The 25,378-nt window shown below is 38.6% G+C and overlaps 1 protein-coding gene across 1 annotated transcript in view; it reads left to right on the top strand.

Annotated features, from left to right (window-relative positions):
* The window catches only part of PARD3B (par-3 family cell polarity regulator beta), a 609,556-nt gene that overhangs the window by 133,741 nt on the left and 450,437 nt on the right, over positions 1–25,378 (top strand). Inside the window, exon 5 of the mRNA XM_032230967.1 lies at positions 20,072–20,157. Coding sequence (XP_032086858.1) covers positions 20,072–20,157 — 86 coding nt within the window. The remainder of the gene's footprint in view (positions 1–20,071; positions 20,158–25,378) is intronic.

The following is a 25,378-nucleotide window of genomic DNA, read 5'->3' as shown; positions in this document are numbered from 1 at the left end:
TGCATTCTGGCTGAATGGCTATAATAAAAATTAATCTAATCCTACTTTAAGTGCTCTTTTAGAACATTGGATATTGTGTTTTGAAGAACAGAGATGTCGAGATATGTGGAAGAATGTTCTATAATTTAGGAGATAGCGGGTTGTTTCCTTAATGACTCATTTGTGTTCTAACAGACTCTTGATTTAGGTAGTACATTTAAAAATGATGCTGATAAAAACAAGAGCCCAGTTGCTACTGTATGCATTTAAGCTGTGGGATTGTGTGTATGAAATTCTTCTAATCAGCATGAGAGCTTTATCCAGAGAGTGCTTTTGATGTTTGATCAAATGATCACAGGAACATCTGGAGGGCGTTAGATTTGGAGTTGTTGCTGTGATGTACTGTAGAAGCCAAAACTCTCTTGCAAATTTCATCTGCTGGATAGAGATGATGCATGACTTTTTTCCCCCCAATTCTTATTAAGAACAGCTTTCTCCATCCCTCCCAGCATAAATAATTATAACTCATAACCTAATTTTCTTAGGCCTTTTATCTAGCCAGCAATAACATACATTTTGTTATTTTTAAAATGACAAAGCTGTGGTAAATGTGAACGTGTGAAATTTTCAGCTTAAGTAGAAAGGCGAGATTTAATGGGATTCATTTTGTGATTTCAACATTACTGATTTCATTGACTTGGGGACCTGGGATAAAGTTAAAGCAGGAAGAGATCAAAGTACAGTTCAGTAGTTTCCGCCCTTTTCCTGACCTGATTTTATTTCTGTAATCTGTACAGTACTTGTTGGATTGTCTGTTTTCTTGTTTTATTTGAGTTTTTAGCTCACAGTTTAGTAGAAAATAGAAAAGTAAAAAACTATTGGTTTGGGGGCATGTTGTGATCAAATCCAACCTTTATTACAGACAAAGAGCAACATAAGGAGGGTGGGCTACAATCAATTAAAAACATACAAATTGTATCAAGGACTACAAAAATAGTAATTACAAAAATTAAAAGATGTAAAACCGATATATTTGGAGGGGGGGCAGCTTAATATCTTGCAATGTCTCCTATAAGAAAAATTAATCTTGTGTGGAAAATATACTCTGTAACGTGTGAAGGGCCGTGACCCAACAAATGCGCGTCTGACAACAGCGCGCCGACAAAACCGCGGTGATAAAACTGCGACGTCGACAGCGCGCCCACAAAGACGCGCCGACAAAAGAGTGGTGACAGAAGCGCAATTACGTTTAAGGTAAGGGTTAGTGTAAGGGTAAAGGTTAGGGTTAGGTTCAGGGTTAGGTTTAGGATTACCTTTAGGGTTAGGTTTAGAGCGCACTTCTGTCGGCGCGCTGTTGTCGGCGCGCTTCTGCGCTCATTTGTCGGCGCGATTTTGAACTCGTGTTTTTTCCCCACGGTTTCGTCGGCGCGCTTTTGTTCAGCGCGCATTTTTCGGTGAACCTGAAGGGCAATGCTTTTTAATCATCTTTGAATTTTAAACAAGAGACACCCGTCTCATAGCCTCAATAAATGTGTAAAATATGATTAAAATCATTGGTGTAGTCATCAAGGCAATAACTCCTCAGACATGTTGATTTGTACAAGTCCTAATGTATTGCCTTCTGTAATCTAAGTTTAAACAATTGGTTTTTATAGCCTGAATCTTCAAAATAGAGTCAGAAAGACTAAGGCTCAGTATAAGGCAAAAATAACATAACATCCTTGGGGTTTTTTTCCTAAAGGGTTAGGGGTGCAAGGGTCTTGTAACTTGACAGCTTTAAGACTTGCGTGCTTCAAATGCCGGAGTTTCTGAGTCAATGTTTTGGTTGCTAAGCAAGAGCGTTGAGTTTCACCACATTTTACAAGTTGGCCATGCCCACCCGGTCACATGACTGCCAAGCCACTCCCACCCAGTCACATGATTCCCGAGCCACTCCCACTAAACAGGCCACACCTGCAGAATAGGTCTAAAAAAATTTGAAACCCACCACTACTTTCAACCTTATGTTTCTATATGAGTGGTTAGAGGATTCTACAATCTGTTGTAGCACCAAATTTGGAATTTTGAGAGCACATCTTGAATATTTACCTCAAATCATTGCAATGGAAGAAGGCTTGGCTAGAGGTTGTCATTCACAACTTGTTGACTTCCCAGAAGACAAACGGATGAATCTTTAAAAAACAGTAACATGCTTGAGGAGCTAAGTGTTAGTCAGAAGTTGGGTATGAACGCCAAGACAGAGGTTAGAATTGAATTAATTGAAGAGCAGAGGCATTCCTTAAAATCAGCAAGGTTTTATTTTACTCCCAATACTAATTTGGGAGACCATTTAAGACTTCATAATAAATAATTAGGAAGATGGGTGGAATTTAAACACCCAATTGTGTATTTACTGTGATTAAATACATATCCTAGAGTGCAGGAAAGAAATTCAACAGGTTGTGTAGTAGCTGACTGCATCAATTATGTTGATGTTTCCAAGGTGCTTAAGCTTGTTTTCTTTCAGTCTCTTTCTGCTATTTCAGCTTGCTTAAGGTCAGAACCCTGGATTTAGTCTGGATCAGAGAGGTTGATGATCTTCCTGAAAAATTGGAGGAAGGATGCTAGGAAATAGTCTGCAAATGAACCACATTGCTGGAGATTCTGTATTGAATAAATGAACATTAGCAAAAAAAATATTGAGCTGCCTTTTCTCTTTTTCCTTTTTTGAAATGCTTTCTGCATTTTGGTGGGCGTTCATAAAACATCCCACCTGAACTAAGGCTCTAATGCCTTCCAAAGTGAAGCAGATTGAGGCTGGCACCTTTTTCTGTTTTAATTTTCAATAGTTGTCAGATGCTGAAAATGCTTTGAAGTACAGAGATAAAACAAAGAGCTAAAACTAAATTAAAAGGAGAACCAACAGCATTTTCTGTTGGGGCTTTTGAAATAATCTGAATTGATATAGTGGTCCTTTGCCAGAGTAGTAAGTCTGCAAATATTATCCTATCAATCTAAATTGAATTACTATATATGCAAAAAAAACCAGAAACAAGTCAAAATTGGTTTATCTGTGCCAGAGTTTATATCTTTGCTTGGAACATTGGAACATTGGAACATAAACCACTTTTTTTTTTACTTGATTAGTTTTTTCTTTTATTTCTCTTACTTAGATGGGTGGTTGCAAAGTATGTCTATGGCTATCCTAGATTTAAAACAGAATATGTAAAATGTCTGTACTATCTATTTCCTGAAATAGAGGCAAGTATGAATTAAACGGCATAATAAAACAAATAGAAATGTGAGCAATTATCTTTAATTCTGCTAAGTGCTACAATTATTACCAGCCTGAGTATGCCACTGTTTTCACAATCCCAACCTTAGCCTAGCAGAGGCTTAAAATACTTCTTGTCAGCTAGAGCGACAATGAAGCTTTACTGGAAGAGATGGCACAGTTGTTTATCATAGTAGCAGAGGTGGACGTTCCTACCAGTTCGCACCTATTCGGTAGAACCGGTTCATCAAATCTACCGAACCGGTTAGAAGAGGTTCCACCAGTGGACCCAGAAAGCAGGCCACACCTACAGAAGAGGCTCCAAAATTTTTTGAAACCCACTACTGGTCCTTGGATATGATTATTCTACACTATCATGCTCCTATTTATAAAACTCAGTGCCTCTGTGAAAGGTAAGGATGACTACTGCGTTTGTGGTGCAATCAGAACATTGCGTGTGTTGAAGTTGTTTTAACGCAAACCAAAGACGCCTTTTAAAAAACAAGTTTACATCATATTCTTATGCATGCCAGTGCTGTGTGTGAGGTAATTTAAGGTGGTTCTGACAAGTGTCGTCAGCATCTTCATATCCAGTCACGTGGGCGGCAAGCCACACCCATCCAGTCACATGGGCAGCAAGCCACTCCCACAAAGGAGGCCACACCCACAGAGTAAGTTTGAACAATTTTTGAAACTCACCACTGCATAGTAGTGACATTTTCGAGAACTTGTCTGTAGAGATTGTAACATCTGTTATAATAGAAACGGGAATACTAATTTTTGAGCAATCCAATATCAGTGTAGGGACCTGAATAATTTGAAAATACCTGCTTTCTGTAAAGTTTTGGGAAACTTTATTGTTTACATAGGCTTATTAATGAATACCTTTTTAATGCTGTACTTGGATCAGATTAGATGTATTTTTCTATTTATATCTGTTCAGTTATGGTGGTAGACCATCGTGCAATTAAAACCAAAGGCCATATTAATAATTTGCAATCTTATTCTCATTGCATGTACAAATATAAATGTCAAATGTGATGCTCTTTATTTAAGGAAATGTATAAACAACCTTCTCCTCCTCCATTTTTCTTTATAGGGAGGTTTCTTAAATCTGTCAGTAATTTCAAATTAATTTATGCATGTTGGGCATAAAAATATGAAAGACTATTGATTTACATAGATTTTAAGAATGCCTGACATTCATGTGGATGTTTCACATGATTAAAAAAGCCAGAACTCTAAAGGAACAAATAACATGGGTCCAAAAAGAGAAAACCATCATACAAAATACCACAAAATCTCTCAGGGACTCACCACACTCTTATCTCAAGGCCTGGTAAGGTAGCCAGGTTTTCAGTGCATTTTCAAATATCATCAGGATAGAACCATATAGATCTCTGTTCTGACCCCCTCCTCCATCCAGTAACGAATGCCGAGACAAGCTTAACTGGAATGTCTTTTAATAACAAGACACCAAAACCTCGGTGGCTGAAAGCCAAGCAGAACAAACAGAGCAGCAACTCAGACAAACTCAGGCAGCAATAAACAAAAATAAGGCTTGGCAGCAATCCAGCCTGCTAAGCTCACAGTAATGTCCTCCGACATTCAATCCTGCATTGACTTCTGCAAAGAGGGGCGTGTGCACAAGTAGCTTTTTATAGTCTGGAGAGGAGCCTAATGACCACCAGCTGAGTGCAATCATCTCCTGTAACTGCGCAACTGTTCCTTACGCCTATTAGCTCTTCGGTGCTGGGCATCCAGGAACAACTCACTTCTGGCATCTGGCTCACTCTCCCTTGTCTCCTCCCCACTGGTCCAAGGCTCAGGTGCCTCCTGGTGGCCAACCCGCCTCTCTGCGCCCTGCTCAGAGTCGGAACCCTGTCCAGGTTCCTCCACATCCTCCAGAGCTGACTCAGAGGGCCCCTCATTGTCGGAGTCTGGTGGCAGCTCCAAACGGCACCTGCTGGGCCACAACAGATCTCTAATGTTTCCAATGTATCATTGCTTTTTCTTTTCAAAAGCTGTTTCAATCTCTCCAATTCCACAAGGACATAAATATGTTGCAACGAGATACTTTAAAATTCCCCTTTCGTAGCAGAACAGAAAGTAATAGGGATGTATGGAATATCACATGCCATTCTGTGGATGGAACACATAGGTTTTCAATAGTCTGTGCCTTTCGCTTGGATATAGAAAGAAACACAACTTTTTCAGATATGGTCTTGAAGGCGTTTGCTATGGATAGAAAAGATTCAGAAGGGACGAAAGCGAGGGAAAACCTCTGGGGAAAGTTACAGGCTTGGCAGTGGCAGGTGCAGATATTATGACCGAAGGGAGTCAGGGAAAGGAGAGAATGGAAGTTGCTGAAAAGATCAGAGTGGTGAGGCCAGTGTGATCTTCCCCACTGAGGCATATCTCTGTGACCGCCTCCTGCAACATACCTCCCAGCGTCCAATAAGATTGCACAGGACGGGCCTTCTCCGCATACCATCAGCCACACAATGCCATCTGGTGGTTCCCCGGGGAGAGCCTTCTCTGTTGCTGCCCGGCCCTTTGGAACGAGCTACCCCCTGAGATCCAGACCCTCCCTACTCTCCTGGTCTTACGTAAGTCTGTTAAAACCTGGCTGTTTCGGCAGGCCTGGGGCTGTTGAGCTTGACTGAACTTCAGCCCCATTATAACTGAGTGCATGTTGTGTTTTTTCTGTTTTAAACTGTATTGTTTTGTGTTTTTAATCTTTTTAATCTTTTAATTGCTTTTATGTAAGCCGTCCGGAGTCCTTCGGGATTGGGCGGCATACAAATCTATTAAAATTACAAATTGCAAATTACAAATATGAGGCAGTAATTAAGAGGAAGCCAAGGAGGGACAGGAATGCACAAGAAATAGGTGGACTGATTAGGTATGATAAAAAGTAGATAAAAAATGCCACACTGGGAGCTGATTCTCTTCTGCAGAGACTATTGCAATAAGGAACAAGTGCAGAGGCCTTCAGATTGACAGTAGCAGCAGCTGAGGGGAGACAGGGAAGGCGCTGGGACCAGGTCCGCCAGTGGGATGTGCTGCACTGTGACATTCATAGTGGCAACTAAGGAGACAAAATTTATTTTGGCCAAACTGCATTTGGTTCAAAATAGTTCAATAGCAATAGCAATAGCAGTTAGACTTATATACCGCTTCATAGGGCTTTCAGCCCTCTCTAAGCGGTTTGCAGTCAGCATATCTCCCCCACAGTCTGGGTCCTCATTTCACCCACCTCGGAAGGATGGAAGGCTGAGTCAACCTTGAGCCGGTGAGATTTGAACCGCTGAACTGCAGATAACAGTCAGCTGAAGCGGCCTGCAGTACTGCACCCTAACCACTGCGCCACCTCGCCACCTCGGCACTTCAGCAGAACCTCCAGAATGTGAGGGTTTATACATGAAAATAAACTTATTTTCTGTTTCATGCATACCTAGAGCTCAACTATTAAACTGCTGAGAAAACAAAACGAAACATCTGTTTAGGAATATTTAGCACTCGGGAGTGGTGTATTTTAATCCTGTTAACAGCCTATAGATGTGTATGAGTTTGTGCAAAAATCGGGCACAGAACTGCAAACAGAAAATCATGGAACTCTATCACCAACATATGTATCTTTTTTTTTACAAACTTCACACTGCTGAACTAGATTAAATAATATGCACATCTGGAAATATATTGGAGGAGGCAAGCCAACACAGTTCAGAGGCTCCTATACAACATACTTTGTATTCTGGAGACGAACCTAACAAAATATTTCCTGCAGAAACATCATCTTCTAATTTGAAAAGAATCAGCCTTCCAAGCATACTTATTTGATCTAAGCTACTGTATGCCCTTTCCCAATAGTTTTCATGCTTCAGAGGTTCCTGTACTCTGATAATGTTATCAATATAGTATCATTGTTAATGTTAGTTAAAATTAAATAAAAATTGAATCCTGAGATTAAAGGCAGTTAGAAATCCCTGATTAAAAGAGTCCTTGTTATAATATAATTTAAAAATTACCAGGTTTTTTTTTAACTCTGATGGAGGGGCATGGGCAGAAGATAAGCTGAATATTCATTGTTCCAATTTTCCTTGACTTTGGTTAATAATATGAATATGTCATCCATTTCTTACTATAATCATTAAGCAAATATAACACTACCTTTAAATATAACAGTGGCCTTTATTATCTTATATCTTCCTATCCTGTGACAATATTGAGTATAAAAGATCTGGATGGATATTTTTCCTTCTTTGTTTAAAGATAATGTTTAAACATTGTGTTCATGTCATGGGAGCATATGAAAATTGTAGATTTATTATTTTATTTCAACTTTAATTTAAGAGGACTGAAGATAAAGTAAATATTAATTATTCAGTAAATTTAAAAAAAAAATCAAAAGGAGAAATAAGAGCAAATATGAGCATTGATCAGAGTAATTTCTTTAAAAATCTGGATTCAATAATATGTAGCTTGTCAGCTATGGTGGATGAGTGAAGCTATTCCTCTTTCCAGATGCTACTTATTTCAGACTATAAATTTTTAACATGAGATTAGAAAATAGACTATACAGTGCTGACATTTTGAGCAGAATCAGAATCATATAATTTGTATTCTTCATTCAGAATAATTATAATTTTCATACCTTTTCAATAGTAGCAATGTTTGAGTGTAGCTACTCCTGCTGTTAAAATCCATGAGGCAGGTTTCTATAAAACTCCATAAATTGGCCCTAGAGAGTTGTGAAAATATTTGTGAAAAGAATGAGGATTGCATGATGAATCTTAGGAGGGGAATGAGAAAAAAAAATCTTCCCATTTATTAGGTGAAATATTCACTGGTTTAAAAGCATTTAAATCACCAAAAGTATACTTAGAATCAAAACCAATGCCCCATGCATCTGTATGTTTTCAATATGATCTAAGTGCTATTTGGATAACTTCTTGAATATGAATAAAATTACTTACTCCCTGCAATGCCCTGGCAATTGTAGGGAATTACCATATTGATTGCAATATATTTCATTTGCGAGTTTGAAAACAGCTTTTTAAAAATTCAAAGATTTTTACCATCTTATTTCTGCTCAGATAATCGGCTTTGCTGGATAATATTTTTTTATAAATAGGAAAGTGAAACCAAATGCTTCATTCGGTTTATAGATGCTAAAAAGTTGTGTTGCAAACAATGGATCCTATATTTAATCTTGACAGTGAGTCACATTTAACTGCTTTTCGTGACTGACCTATGTTTGACCTATGTGAGTTGTGAAAAAAGTCTCGAGATGTCAGTGCAGGTTCCCAAGGATGAATTCGCTGAGCAGATAGTTGAATTTAAAGGAACGGCAACCCCACAAAGTTTTTTATGCAATCACATTTAGGAAATCCTGAAACAGTTTTTTGATAACTGAGTTACCAACTGTTGTAAAAGTTGTTTACATGACCTTCTTTTAAGTTCTTAATTAAAAGAAGTTGAACATTAAAATAAAATTAATATTTGGACAAACATCTTATTAATAACGTTCTTAAACATTCAGCCACTTTCAGCTTTGCTTGATGGAGTCTGGAAGTATATAGAATCTCAGAATCAGTCATATTGATTGATTTTTACTGATTTTATTACATTTATATGCCGCCCTTTTCCCCCAAGGGGACTCAGGGCGGCTCACAATTCAAATCAGGGGAGGGGGGTACAGACAAGAAGTAAAAAAAGAGACGGAACATAACAATACGTAATTTAAAAAACACACAGCAGTCATACCATTCGAGGCGGGGGGCAACAGCTCTTTAGCCCCAGGCCTGTCGGAACAGCCAGGTTTTAAGGGCTTTGCGGAAGGCCTGGAGGGTGGTGAGGGTTCGAATCTCCACGGGGAGCTCGTAATATGTGCAATATTAACTGTAGACACCACCTTTAAGATGGCAGTATGTACAATATATGTACAATAGACTGAAAATGTGGAGTCTTATCAGGTAAGCCACAGACCCCCTTTATACACCTTTTGTAGTCATGGACCATTGCCACGGACCCCAAGACTTAACTCAAGTTTTAAATCATAACATTTCTTCAAGACTTCACAGACCTCCTGTGACATCGCGTTCCCCCAGGTGTCCATGGACCCAGAGGTGGTATTCAGCAGGTTCTGACCAGTTCTGAAGAACCAGTAGTGGAAATTTTGAATAGTTGGGAGATCCGGTAAATATCACGTCTGACTGGCCCCGCCTCCATCTATTCTCTGCCTCCCGAGTCCCAACTAATCTGGAGGGAATGGGGATGTTGCAGTAACCTTCCCCTGGAGTGGGGAGGGAATGGGGATTTTGCCGTAACCTTCCCCTGGAGTGGGGAGGGAATGGGGATTTTACAGTATCCTTCCCCGGCTGCACCCACCAAGCTATGCCCACAGAACGGGTAGTAAATTCTCACCACTGCATGGACCACGGGTTGAGAGCCAATAGCACAAGCAGTTTAGTTTTGAAAAGTTTAGCTTTACATAAAGACATCATTATTTGTCAATTGTTATGCACACAGTTTATGTTATCAGTCATCTTTTGTATGATCTTTTTTATAGTGTTAGAATATTTACCTTGAAAATACTGTTAACTATTTCTTAGTGGGACCATGTGCCTTATTTATTTATTTGTTTGTTTGTATGTTTGTTTTAGAGAGCCAGTTTTATGTAATGGGCACTGTGCAGGAGGCATAAGACAGTTGCCTCCATGTCTACAGTCCTGACCACTGTGCTTCCCGGGGTCGCTTCAGGAATTGGGTTTGATTGATGCAGCAAAGGTGCAGGGGGCTACTTGGGAAGCCTGACAACGTGTTTATGAGATGGTAGTTTCTAGAAGGACTGAAGTGCTGCGTCTCTATAGGGCTTGGTGAGAGAAAGCCAGGTTTTCAATGCCTACGGTTATAGGTAGGAAGATGGGCCACCACCTGGAACCACCCGAAAATGCCACACGTGGATCGGGTGGGTGAGGCTACATTCGGAGTATATTGGATGCACCCAGATTTTCACCTTTTTGGGGGTAAAAAGGTGCATCTTATAATCCGAAAAATATGGTACCTTATACTGTTGTTATTAATGTTTTTCCTTTTTAAACAAGGATCACAAGTTGAAGGTGAAAACACTCAGACATGTACAGAGCCGAGGTGGCGCAGTGGTTAGGGTGCAGTACTGCAGGCCACTTCAGCTAACTGTTATCTGCAGTTCAGCGGTTCTAATCTCACCGGCTCAAGGTTGACTCAGCCTTCCATCCTTCCGAGGTGGGTAAAATGAGGACCCAGACTGTGGGGGCGATATGCTGACTCTGTAAACCGCTTAGAGAGGGCTGAAAGCCCTATGAAGCGGTATATAAGTCTAACTGCTATTGCTATTGCTATATATTGCTTCTTTTTGAGTGAAGATCCTAGGGCACTGTCGCTGATTATAATCTTCATCAATGTGAATGCCCTGAATTGCAACTCCAAAAGTTCTCAGCCATGGCCAAACCGACTGGGCAATTCGAAGAGTTGAAGCCCACAGTTCTATAAGGCCCAAAGCTCGGTAATGTTTTACCTGGTATTGTTATTTCTTTGACAAAAATAAGGGGGGAAAAGAGGAGTGCATTTTTTTTTTTTGCAGTTTCCAATCCATTTTTCAAATATATTGTAGAGGATGTAAGAAAGAGGAGAGCGAAAGAAAATGCTCTACAAGTATGGAAGTCTGTGTATGTAACATTTCATCTAGTTCTAAACATCGGAAATTTAAGAGTTTTTGCGTGTTTCACTTGGTTTATGCCACACCCATACACTAATTTGTTTTTTCACCTTTACTTGTCTATTTAATCATGTTGGCACTGCTTTATAGCACTACATCTATTATCTGTAATCTCAAAGACGATACTGATGTCAGAAAGCATATTTCCTAATGCAAAATGAAATCTGCTGTGGGGTTTATAACATTAATTTTCTCTGAATTAATTACAATTTAGGGATATTAGCAGTAGCTTTCATATTAATTGTCTCAGAATGTTATAACTTTATAATTATGAGAAGGGTGCATACTGTATTATATAATATTTTAATCATTATTGAGGTTTTTTTTTTAGTTGTAGCTGTGTTTGTCCAGTGAATGTTTCATTTCTTACAAATGCTAACCTAGTCTGCTTTTCTCATTATTTGTTATCTTTAATGATTGTTTTGTTTTATTTCATTACGGGTTATGCCATCATTTTGTCCAATGGTTTATCAGTTTATTTATTCAAAATGTAATTCAATCCTTCAGTACTGATTTCATTGAACCTCACACTAAATATCATATCTTACCAAAGGTTATTTTTTGCTATTATGTGCATGGATGGACATGCAAATACGTACATAGAGAATTTAAACCATTATTATAAAATCATGCAAATTTCTTAGAAATAATACTGTTTCCTTTAGTAATTAAAATTTCTAGGTTTTTCTCAACATATCAACGTGGAGTAATTGATTTACACAAGTTCATAAAGAAAATAAAATTGGGCTCATTCATATATAGGATGGATAAAATGTACTGAAAACAAGAACATAATTCAACCAAATTTGCAGTATTGTTGTCAGAATGGAAGATTCAAGCTTATGCTTACTTCTGCTGTTGAAAGTGCAGTTTCAAAATGCATTAATACAATTTTATCCCACCCTTCAGTATAATAGATAATATTCTTCTAACTGGCAGAAAATAAAAAAAGGGTCAGGGAGAGAACGATTTGCACTGCTGATGAAAATTGATGCTCCATTTTTTGTTATAGTCAAAATTCCATCACATCTCGTATGTACCCTGGCAATAGTCGGAGAATTGAATTGAATTGAATTTTGAATTGAATTGAATTGAATTGAATTTATTATATTTCTATGCCGCCCTTTTCCCCGAAGGGGACTCAGGGCAGCTCACAACCCAAGTCAAGGGGGGGGAGGGTACAAATAAGGAATAAAAAGACAGACAAAACAATACCATAGTTTAAAAGCACACAACAACCATACCATTCGAGGGGGGGACAAGACTCATTAGCCCCAGGCCTGTCAGAATAGCCAGGTTTTAAGGGCTTTGCGGAAGGCCTGGAGGGTGGTGAGGGTTCGAATCTCCACGGGGAGCTCGTTCCAGAGGGCCGGAGCAGCCACAGAGAAGGCCCTCCTCTGAGTGGTTGCCAGTCGGCATTGGCCAGCGGATGGAATACGGAGGAGGCCTAATCTGTGGGATCTAATCGGTCTATTGGAGGTGATCGGCAGCAGGCGGTCTCTCAAGTACCCAGGTCCAATACCATGAAGAGATACATGCAACCCTCATAAAAATTTTGGGGGTGCATAACTGTGAGCTATCCAATTGTACTGTGGGCTTATATATATATGACCTGTAGAGAAATATTGCCTTTTTTGTGCATTAGAATTTGGGGGTTGCATTTGCCATAAAAAAGATCATCATCATCATCATCATCATCATCATCATCATCATCATCATCGCTGATATGTGACACAGATAGCAATTGCCTTAATTCTCCAGTCTTTCTTTGTTGTGCCAAGCTTCCTTCAACATCAGAGGTCCTTTTGAGTAGATAGGCACATCTAGAATTTTGAGGACATGTTTTATTCAGTCTAATAAAATGGCTGTTGTGGTTGCTGTGGCAAACCAAACATACATAAAATAAATCTGTGGCAAGGCAAACTAACTAGATTGTTCCTAAAGGTAAAGGTTCCCCTCGCACATATGTGCCAGTCATTCCTGACTCTGGGGGGCAGTGCTCATCTCCATTTCAAAGCCGAAGAGCCAGAGCTGTCCGAAGGCGTCTCCGTGGTCATGTGGCCGGCATGACTAAACGCCAAAGGCGCACAGAACACTGTTACTTTCCCACCAAAGGCGGTCCCTATTTTTCTACTTGCATTTTTTACATGCTTTCGAACTGCTAGGTTGGCAGAAGCTGGGACAAGTAACAGGAGCTCACTCCATAATGCGGTGCTAGGGATTCAAACCGCCGAACTGCCGACTTTTCTAATCGACAAACTCAGTGTCTTAGCCACTGAGCCATCCTAACCATCCCTCAAACCTCTCAAGATGCTTTCTCAGCTAATCCTTGCCCCTTTGTTTCTGGAACATGCTAACTTCTACTTATTATTTTATTTTTTTTAATTTTATTTTATTTTTACAAAAAGAAGGTATGAAGGTGTCATGTTGCCAGATACTTTTACATGAACCATCTCCATGCTGGGGATTTGGATGCATAGAGTTCTTGGCTTCTAATTTTTAGGGGACTCTCTGGCTTGGATGCTGTAACATCCAATAATAGCTGCAGCTGACAGAAGGTCTCAGAATACTGTTTGAAGTTGAATTTCTGACAGAATTAATTTAAATGATTGGAAAGCAAGGGATAATTTTTAAGTACCACAGCAGATAATAATTATTCTATGCTCCACTAAGTTGATTATTATCTTTGGGTGAGATTAGGGAAAAGTAGTCACTCGTAAACTAAATATAGATAATTATTTTATGTTGCCAAGTGTGTAGTTAATTAGACTAAGAGTATGGTGTTAAATATGCATTGAAGTCTGTCATTAAATTTAAAAGCATACTAGTTATTATTTGATGTATCATCTCTTGTCTAATCTATATACATCATAACTGTGTTGACATTGGATGTCCTATGCATTTCTAGTCTGACCTAATCAGTTTTGCAAGTGCTGTTTTTAAGATGTTCCTGAAGACTGAAAACGATCCTGAGTTCCTTCCCCCTTCTCTATCATGCGCCCCCCCGCCCGCGCACACACACGCACACACACAAACCAAAAGTCTCAAATGAGATAACAGGGATGACAATAGTAGCCAGCAGGTACCCATTTTGGAACAAAACTCTATAAACAGGTTTGTTTAATCAACTTTCCCTTATTTCTGGTGGCATTCAAGGTACCTGTACTATGCAATGAAAATATTGGACAATTGGTAAGGTATGATGTCCATGATTAGTTCCCTCCCCATTAGCTAGGTTCTGAAATAAAAAAAAATTCTTGAGGTCTATAAAGGTTCAAACAGTGTATCATAATGTTCTAAATTGGCCGTTCTCCCGGTTTAGGGAGAAATAATAAATAAATCCTGCTTGTTTTTATTTCTTGATAGATCTTTCCAGCCACTCACTACTGAAGGATGTGATCTTTTAGGACAACCTTTTTCAACTAGCAAAAAAGTCTTAACTTTTTTTTTTCAGCACAGTATTTTTAGTGTGTCTGATGGTTCACTGACAAATGCGCGCTCGAAAAAAGCACGGCGATGAAACCGCGGCGAGAAAACTGCGAGGTCGAAATCGCGCCAACGAATGAAAACAGCATGCCGACAAAAGCGCGCTTTCAACAAACAACTAATAACAATCTAATAACACCAACCATAACCATAACCCTAATCCTAACCCTAAACCTAACCCTAAACCTAATCCTAAACCTAACCCTGAACCTAATCCTTACCTTAACTTAAATCACGCTTTTGTGGGCGTGGTTTTGTCGGTGTGTTGTTGTGGGCGCGTTTATGATCTTGCGGTTTTCTTGCCATGGTTTCATCGGCGTGCTTTTGTCGTGCGTGCATTTGTTGGATCACGGTGTCTGATTAACCTCTAGATAAATGAGTAACTTCAGATTTTTTAAATACTTTTTTTTGGCAGAACTGGCGTATATGTGGCTTCTACCCTTTGGAATACCATATCCCCTAAGGTAGATCGGCACCAACCCTTCTGACCTTCAGTTAGGAGCCTGAAGATCTGGCTCTTCCGGAGAAGATGGGTGGTCAGTGGGGGATTAAGGCTCACTGGTGTCCTAAGCACTGACAAATCTCGGTGCACCTCCTTTGTACATACTGCACAAATCTTCATTGTTTTTTTTTTTCTTTCTCAACTTTGTGCTACCCCCTTTAGCCCTGGTTCCTTAAACCCATGCTTAGTCTGCTTAATGGTTAATACACCACTGTGGGTGGCACATAAATCCAATAAATAATAATATTCCACATTTGGAATATCCCAGGTCCTTTGGAAGGATACGCTGATAAAAATGCTAAATCTAGTCTAAAAATCTGGCTGACTGTATGATGAAGCATAATAATAGTAAAGATGAAATATTTGATAGTACTTTAAAAAGGCAATGAGACTGAACTTTGAGCAAAGAGGACAAATAGAATAGAAGATCCCGAGGGGAGGCATTGGTAGCTTTTGATAAGGTAGAGATCAACCAAGAAGAAAAGTTAGTGTGGCAAAAGTAGTCATTCCAATAGTTATCATCAAACACGGGGGAAGAAGAAATAGCCAGTTGATTGATCCATTGATACCCCATGTCCTGTCCTGAATTTGGAATGTAGATTGTCTTGGTCTTCAGATGAATGGCCAAGATATGTAGAAAGATCAGGGAACATTAAGCGTCTTTATATTCTTCAGGGCTTTTTTCACACTTTTGACAATATCATTTTGTAATGCTTGAAGAGATAAAGACCAGAGGCATGACTTTATAGTAGTTTTACTCATACATTACTAGCTATTATTTTAAGATTGGGAATGTTTTGCTCGATTTTTCCAAGGGCATCCTGCAAGGTTCCATTTTTATGATAAATTACGTGCACCCATACTTGGAAGAGACAGTCCTGGGATAGGTTGAGCCATAACTGAGAACTTTAGTGTTGGTTATTGTCATACAGTATATCAGGTAGCCTTGAAAATGGTTCAGGAACTGCAGTTGGCCCAGAATCCAGTAATGCAGATGATAAATGAATATCATAAAATGATAGAACCTCCAAAATGTAAAGATGTGGGCAAACCTTATGTATTTTTTTTTGTTATACATAAAGGTAAAGGTTCCCTTCACACATATGTGCTAGTTGTTCCAGACTCTAGGGGGTGTTTCAAAGCCGAAGAGCCAACGCTGTCCGAAGATGTCTCCATGGTCATGTGGCAAGCATGACTAAATGCCGAAGGCGCATGGAACGTTGTTACCTTCCCACCAAAGGTGGTCCCTATTTATCTACTTGCATTTTTACGTGCTTTCAAACTGCTAGGTTGGCAGAAGCTGGGACAAGTAACGGGAGCTCACTCTGTTATGCGGTGCTAGGGTTTCGAACTGCCGAACTGCTGACCTTTCTGATCGACAAGCTCAGCATCTTAGCCACTGAGCCACCGCGTCCCCTTTTGTTATACATAACCCAATGCAATTTCTCCTTTAGATATTGAGAAGTTCTACTTGTTGGAAACAGAATGTGTACTTTAATAAATTTGATTTTTACACAGTACTATTAAATATATGTATTGCATATGCCCACATGCACCGCTGTTCTTATATGCCTTAAATTAAATTGAATAAATCAGGTGGTGGTAGAATTTACAAGAAAAACAGGAAGGAAAGTTCAGAGGAACTAATAGCAATAGCAGTAGACTTATATACCGTTTCATAGGGCTTTCAGCCCTCTCTAAGCGGTTTACAGAGAGTCAGCATATTGCCCCCAACAATCTGGGTCCTCATTTTACCCACCTCGGAAGGATGGAAGGCTGAGTCAACCCTGAGCCGGTGAGATTTGAACCGCTGAACTGCTGATCTAGCAGTAGCCTGCAGTGCTGCATTTAACCACTGCGCCACCTCGGCTCTGAGAAAAAACTTGTTTCTTCTATTCCATTTGTTCTCCAATTTAATCATTTTTTTATAACATAATTTTTAGTGAGACCTATTTCATATTCTTTGAATACATGAATATTGCAATCCTATGCTCATTTAATGAGTAAATTCCATTGAACTAAATAAGTCTTAGACCCCTGTAGTAATTAATCAGGTTGCATTGGTGAGACATCTCTTTTATAGCATTCTGTCTGCGCCCGTGACAAATTTCATAAACTTTTTTGCTTTGAAATATCTCCGTACCTGTGAGGAGTTGGAAGAGTCTTTGATTTATATAAGAGGGTTGAAGACTGTCCAGATATATAGATTTCAGATATTATCTTTATTAGTGTAAAATTCTCTTCTTCGCTTTCCTTCTTCCTCCCAAATTGAAGGACCTGTTTCTCACAGCACTTTTTTCAATTATTTAAATAAACCCAAAATAAATATATCATCTCTGTTCATGGCATTCCTCTTTCTCAGATAATTTACCATGTTACACTTATTATTTGCACAGTCAAAGCTGTAGTGATCACAGATGAGAAAATTGCACAGCTGCAGGTTTGTTTCTTTTGATGCTGTCAAGGAATCAAAACCCAACACTTAAGTTGCTTTAATGAAAAAAAAAGTTTCTGTAGTGTTTTTGAGTTGCAATAGGTTACTGTCTTAAAATTTCACATTTGTGCTGAAAAATGAGGTTAATACTTCATTATGGACAGCAATACTACTTATTCTTTCTATGAAATGACAGCATTGTTCTCATCCTGATATTGCATAATTGTACATACTTTCTGCAATTAAACCTGAGCTTAGTAGTTGTTATGTATTCAGAATAGCCTTGTATATGGTGATTCCAGTGTTTGGAGCAAGAAGGATCAAGAATAAAATCTGAATTTATATTTCCTTAGCATCTCATTTAAGAGAGAAAGGTTTGGGATTAACCCCCCCCCCCTTCAGTACTGATCCTAGGCAATTGTTTTTCGAGCTACAAAATTGAGAACTTGAAACACAACAGTGTGTATATGTATCAGTGGTGGGTTTCAAAAATTGTTCGAACCTACTCTGTGGATGTGGCCTCCTTTGTGGGAGTGGCTTGCTGCCCATGTGACCGGATGGGAGTGGCTTGCCGCCCATGTGACCGGATATGAAGATGCTGACGACGCTTGTCAGAACCACCTTAAATTACCTCCCACACAGCACTGGCATGCATAAGAATAGGATGTAAACTTGTTTTTTAAAAGGCATCTTTGGTTTGCGTTAAAACAACTTCAACACACGCAATGTTCTGATTGCACCACAAATGCAGGAGTCTTCCTTACCTTTCACAGAGGCGCTGAGTTTTATAAATATGAGCATGATAGTGTAGAATAATCATATCCAAGGACCAGTGGTGGGTTTCAAAAAAGTTTGGAGCCTCTTCTGTAGGTGTGTCCTGCTTTCCGGGTCCACTGGTGGAACCTCTTCTAACCGGTTCGGTAGATTTGATGAACCGGTTCTACCGAATAGGGGAGAACTGGTAGGAACCCACCTCTGGTATGTATCTATGTATGTATTTATGTATATAATTAAAGATCTATCTATGTCATCTATATCACCTCTATATATCTATATATAAATCTAACAGATTTGCTTCTGTGTAGAGTTCTAGCTAGCTAGGGCAAGATAACTTTAAACCTGTTTAAGGATTGCGAAGGGAAGAATGTTTGGGGGAAGTTGGAAACCAGATTAGCTCTTTGATGCCCTAAACTTCTTATATCTTTCCTTGGTTTCCTAATTGCAAATTTGAACTCCTCCTTGTTTTATGACAATGAGAGAGAGAGAGAGACAGAGAGAGAGAGAGAGAGAGAGAGAGAGAGAGGGAGAGAGAGCAGAATAATTGTCTTAAAACCTCTCTAGGAAATGTAAGAAGACTATGTGGTTTATTTCTTTCAAACTCTAATTCTTCTGCACTCAAGATGCAAAGCCATGACATGCTTAAGCAGAACATTTCCATCCCAGTTCAGACCATATTGTCCATCTCTCCTTTTCTCCTGGTGAAAATTTCTTTAATAATTTTTTGGTTCCTATATATCAAAGATTTCAAAGTGATCTTAAAACATCACTATGGGATTACTAAGAAGCTAAAATAGTTACAGAGGAGCCTGAGAAATCTTAACTATGAAGAAATCACTAGTTTTGCCTTTAGCTAGTGTCTTCCACTGTATTCATTGTGAGCCAAAACAACATTAGGTAAAATATAAGATTCCGGATCATCAAATAACTTGATAAGTAATATTCATGTTTAATGAATTAGATAGTTTATTGATTGACTAGCATTACAACCTTATCAATAGAATAAAAAATAAAGCATAAAATAGAAAATATTAATCTAATTTCAGAATAAGAAAGAAAGGAGGAATTAAAGTAATCACATAAATGACTCTCCCTTGCAGGGTACCCCAATTTGTTCAATGCATTGAGTTCATAGGATGACTGTCTTAGTTATAAATTTATCAATTCTGGCTTACAATATGTACAATTGAGCTCAGGAGGAAATATGACAATCTGTGATTTGAATCCCAGTAAGCTGTTCTTTCCGAAAGGAAGGTTAAGAATTTAAGACAGAAGGGGGCATATAATTGACAGTCAAACAAAATATTAATTAGGTGAAATGTGTCCAGTCCATTTCCCATTTTCTTAATTTATGTAGTATTTGCCTTTTAACCATAGTGATATATTGTGGAATACTAATGACTATAAGGAGACATTCCTTAAGATTTTTCTTTCTAGCTACAATAAATTTTTCATATTACTTAAATTACTTTAATACGTTTCTTAATGGTTAGCTGTAGTTTTGGATGCTAATCTGCACTCATCCAAGCAGCCCACAATATTTTCAAAACTTAAGCAAGTGCACGTGATTTCTGCTTCTGATGTTATTGTATCTCTTCAAAATATATCATTTTCTCTCATACAAATAAAATTTCCCTTTCTAGTGTTTCCAGCTGTCTCATGAAGAATGGTGATAAATACAGTAATAGCAGATAAAATATTTGAACATCGGTGTTAATGCTCAGTTTTGCAGTTCTCTGTAACTATCATTATAAGAGCTATGTAGGACCTGTTCAAGAACAATGTGGTATTTCATTGTTGTTTTTTTTACAGCTTCATTCTTCAATATCATGCTGTTGATATAACAGATTTAAAATGCATATTGTTTATATCTTTTAGTGTTCAGCACAATCATCTTCAGACGCCTGGGATTTCACTACACATAATGATACACTGACATCTCAGAAAACAAAACTTAATTTCAGGTAAAAATATATATATTTCTATTTCTTTTTATCTCTATTTGTATAATGTAAGCAAGTCTAGAAAATTTTGCTTTTAAGAATGCAAATTTATATATATATTACTTTAAAATACCTATTAGAGTAGATAAAAGACTATAGAAATCTTGCGTGACCCGTCAAATGAGCGCCCGACAAAAGCGCACCGACAAAACCGTGGCGAGAAAGCGAGGTCGAAATTGCGCCCACAGAAGCGTGCCGATAAATGTGCGCCGACGAAAGCGCAATTAGGGTTAAGGTAAGGGTTAGGGTTAGGTTTAGGGTTAGCATTCTTACGTTGTTTTCGCGTTGTTTCTTGATGGCACGCTTTCGTCGGCGCACATTTATCGGCGCGCTTCTGTAGGTGCGATTTTGACCTCGCTCTTTTCTCGCAGCGGTTTCGTCGGCACGGTTTTGTCGAGCGCGCACTTGTCGGTGAACCCAAATCTTGTAGTTTAAAAATATTAGCACTTGGTGGATTTCAAGATGTCATAAAACCTCTTTATTGCCATCTTCCAATTTCGTTGTATTTAAGTACAATGACAATAAAGATTATACTTATACTTATTTCATTTGGGGGTTCAACTACATGATGTTGCCATCTAACTTGGGATGCAAATGCAAAGGATGCAAATCCAAAGGAAAGACCTGCTACTTTCACTTACTTGAAAAAAGCTGTAGGAAGAGAGACAACCCTATGTTAAATCCCTAGTAATAGTAATCTGGTGTGAGATGAATGGCAAAAATTGGGGGAAATGACCACAATTCCTATTACACACAGAATAAACATGAATAAGAAACTTTCAACTGTTTCAGCACAATCACATTTAACTACAAAAAGGAATACTTGTAAACATGTGGGATATGAAGAAGAAGCTAAGGGGGAGAATCATAATGCCTGGGTTGTGTGGGCATGCATATGTAGGGGCAGGGGTGGGTTTCAACTGGTTCGTGGCAATCCCCGCGAACCGGTTGATCGGCGAACCCGGAAGTAAGTAACTTCCGGGAACGGCGAAGAGCCCACCCGCCCGCCCGTGCTCCTTCTGCGCTTTCACACAGGCGCATGGCACATACAGCACCTGCGTGATTCTCTGCGAGCAGCTGGATGACACATACAGCGCCTGCACGATTCTCTGTGAGGAGCTGGAGCATCGCGCAGGCGCTACAACGCATGCGTGAACTGCGCGCGTGCACGAGGACGTCACTGAACCGGTTGGAACGGGATAAGCAATCCACCACTGTGTAGGGGCATGCTTTACATTATGGGTGCTGGCATGCGTGCTATTGTGTGTGTGCCCTCGCATTTTAGCTATCACTATTCTATAGTGTCCCAGACTGAACCATTTTTGGAATCAGTTTAAATTTGTATATTACTTTAATAACCAAAGCTATAATAATATAAATATTATTTTAAAAATTAAAATCCTTCAAACTTGGTCTTTCTTCCTTTTACATTTTCTCTACCAACAGAACCCCATGCTTCTCTCTTTAATGTCTTGTCTGATGAAGTCTTCTGAAGAATACAAAAACTTTCATATTATTCTCTGATTTTTCAATTATTTCTTATAGAAGTATTGTTTTCGTAGGTATTTTGGATTCCTCCCCCCCTTTTTTTAGTTGTATCTTGAATTAAAGTGCTCATTTACTCATGCATGATCAACTGAACCTTTTGCTGTGAATATATGAAAGAAGTCTATTTAAAAAGTATTTTTCTTCAGCTGGTACCGGTTATACCTATTCTTTGTCAATGAGCAGTAGTCTCTAATAACTCATTCACACATGAAAACCTGTGCTGGCTAATGACTACAATAAAGTATTTCATATAGTTTCACATACAAGTTTCCTCCTTAATGTTCTCCTTCCATCCTTCTTCCCAATTTGTGATCTTCTTACTCTTTGAAAATACAAATGCCCTCTTTCTTTCCATCTTCATGTCCAGAGAAGCTTCAGCTTTAGCAAAGGGTTTTCCTGGCATCTTCCATGTTAAGTCTGTTCAAATCTCAAAAATGCAGAGAAAAGATCTATTTTGGCTCATGTTGTCTGCTTGTGTGAAACAATATAATAATAGTGTATCTTGCAAAACATTCCTTTGACAATATCCCCTGCTGCAGTTAAGTTGGAATAAAAGGGTATTTCTTTTCAGTTATATCTGTAAAAATGCAGCAATTGGATCTCTTCCACAAAGGCTCTTGGCTCAGTAGGAGGCATTTCCCTGAAAGTCTTCTATAGCCTCTCTACGATGCCTGCATTTGCCTGGACAACCACTTATTATTCCATTCTTGACCACATCAGCTTCTCTTTCCTGTTTTGCTGTCACTTTAATTTCCTGCACTGTTGTAGATTTAATCAGTAGCTAATGCCGTATGTTGATTGACTCAATTTCCTGATTAGGTCTATATCACCTCCTTGTTCCTGATGTATTCCATGCTGAAATATCAACTCTTGTCTAATAATTTCCCCAGAACTGCCAAGCGAAAGATGGGGAATGCAACAGTCTCTGACTGAAAAGTGTGGGCATTTATATACTAGGCATTATGCCACAATTTTCTCTGCTGTGAACCTATAGATGAAATTGCTTTCTACAAGGGTTCATTGTGGTTTGGCTATTTACTGCTCTCATGATGCACAATTAAAGTTTTGAACGGAGTAGTCCTCATCTTCATCATTTTTCCTCAAAGATGCTTCTTTATTTTAGAAGATTACTAAATATAAACACAGTATCAGAATATACCTCAATAATAAAATTCCACTAAATGATCAAAGGAAAAAAAAGAGCGGAAAAACCCGATCCCTCACATGAACTGTCTTCACGTCAGTGGTGGGTTTCAAATTTTTTTTGAACCTACTCTATGGGTGTGGCCTCCTTTGTGGGAGTGGCTTGCCGGCCATGTGACCTGGTGGGAGTGGCTTGCTGGCCATGTGTTTTGTTTTGTTTTCTTTCTTTCTTCCTTTCTTTCTTTCTTTCTTTCTTTCTCTCTCTCTTTCCTTCCTTTTCTCTCTGTCCCTTTTTCCTTTTTTCTTTCATCTCTCTCTCACTTTTTCTTTCTTTTTTCTTTTTTTCTTTTTTTCTTTTTTTTTCTTTTTTTTCCTTTTTTCCTTTTTTCCTTTTTTTCTTTTTTTCTTTTTTTCTTTTTGTGTTTTTGTGTTTTTGTCTTTTTTTGTTTTTTTGTTTTTTTATTTTTTTGTTTCTTCCTTTCTTTCTCTTTCTCTTTCTCTCTGTGTGTATCAATGGTGGGTTTCAAAAAAAATTCGAACCTCTTCTGTAGGTGCGGCCTGCTTTCTGGTGGAACCTCTTCTAACCGGTTCGGTAGATTTGACGAACCAGTTCTACCAAACTGGTGCGAACTGGTAGGAATCCACCTCTGCTTCACGTCCATAATAAAATTTAACAATTGTAATACTAAAGTGTTACTAAAGAGTTGAATTAAAAACCAGACATATATGGTAAATGTATGGATAATTATAGGCTTATAAAAACTACCATATAATACTATATTCTATTATACTATAATCAGATACAAAATAATAGACAGCTAATGATGCCCTTATGTTATTAAAATACATAATACTTCTCCTTTGATTAGTAGAAAATATTCTTTTTCCAAAACAGACAAGTTGCACATTTGAAAAAGCCAGTTCTTAATGTTTGATCGCTTTCCCAATTTCTTGGTTGAATTCTTTTGCCCCCCCCCCTCCCCTGGTATAACCATAATTCCTCATGGACCGTCAGTTTCTAGAGTTTTGATATATAATTCAACATCACATTAGCATACTTAACATTTAGGGATTTCCTCATAAGCCTACTTAATGTACATTAAAATTCTACTCCAGAGAAGTTCAAAAGTTTACAAGACCATATCGTTTGGGTCAGTGAGTCTTAAATATTTTGCATCTCCAACAGAGAAAACCTGATGACCATTTTTACTAGTATGTTTTTGGAGATCCCAGTAATATTTTTGATTAATTAGAGGTGGGTTCCTACCAGTCCGCACCTATTCGGTAGAACCGGTTCGTCAAATCTACCGAACCGGTTAGAAGAGGTTCCACCAGTGGACCCGGAAAGCAGGCCACACCTACAGAAGAGGGTCCAAAGTTTTTTGAAACCCACCACTGGTCCTTGGATAGGATTATTTTACACTATCATGCTCCTATTTATAAAACTCAGTGCCTCTGTGAAAGGTAAGGATGACTACTGCATTTGTGGTGCAATCAGAACATTGCGTGTGTTGAAGTTGTTTTAACGCAAACCAAAGGTGCCTTTTAAAAAACAAGTTTACATCCTATTCTTATGCAGGCCAGTGCTGTGTGTGAGGTAATTTAAGGTGGTTCTGACAAGTGTCGTCGGCATCTTCATATCCGGTCACATGGGCAGCAAGCCACTCCCATCCAGTCACATGGGCAGCAAGCCACTCCCACAAATGAGGCCACACCCACAGAGTAGGTTCCAACAATTTTTGAAACCCCCACTGTGATTAATTTAAAATTAAAATTTGTTGGTAACATTAACATTTTTTAAAGACATACAGCAATATGGCATTATTAGAGATTGGCCTCTAATTTCCTAGATTAAAAAATCTAGGAGAAATATATGTTGTAAAGAACATTTTTAATAAAGAGAAGCAGTTTGGTCAGGTGGTCAGGGCGCCAGATTAGAAACCAGGAGATTGAGTTCTAGCCCTGCCTAAGCATGAAAACTGGCTAGGTGATCTTGAGCCAGCTACTTTCTCAGCCCATGAAATGTTCAGCTCCAAAGGAAAGACATATTGAGATTCTTCTAAATAGTTTCCTTTATTGTTCCTCACATACAAACATCTTACCAAACTAAAGCAGACTACTTGCCCCATAAAACATGTACTCTGGTAACTATAAGCGAGGAGACATCTTCATCTGTTTTCTGCCCACAAATTGTGCTGTGATTTGCTCCTCTGGAATACATTCCCCACATCCTGGGAAGATAGACAAGATTCCATCACACAATCTTAGTCTCAGAATAAATTGATTAGTCAATTCCTATCGCAACCAATGGATCAACCCACAGTTGATTTGAAAAAAAAACAACAGATCCTGCACCTGAGGAAAAACATTAGGAAGAATGTATATGTAAATGTTTAAACATATGTATATGTTTAAAAAAAATAAACCCAGTGGCAGAGTTTATACAAGTCATTACTTTATTTGCAGTTTCCCAAATTTAGGATAATAACTT

The sequence above is a fragment of the Thamnophis elegans genome, chromosome 1, assembly GCF_009769535.1.
Source record: "Thamnophis elegans isolate rThaEle1 chromosome 1, rThaEle1.pri, whole genome shotgun sequence".
NCBI classification, from domain to species: Eukaryota; Metazoa; Chordata; class Lepidosauria; order Squamata; family Colubridae; genus Thamnophis; species Thamnophis elegans.
Note: the sequence above shows the minus strand (reverse complement) of the source record. Positions and strands in the feature narration are given on the sequence as shown.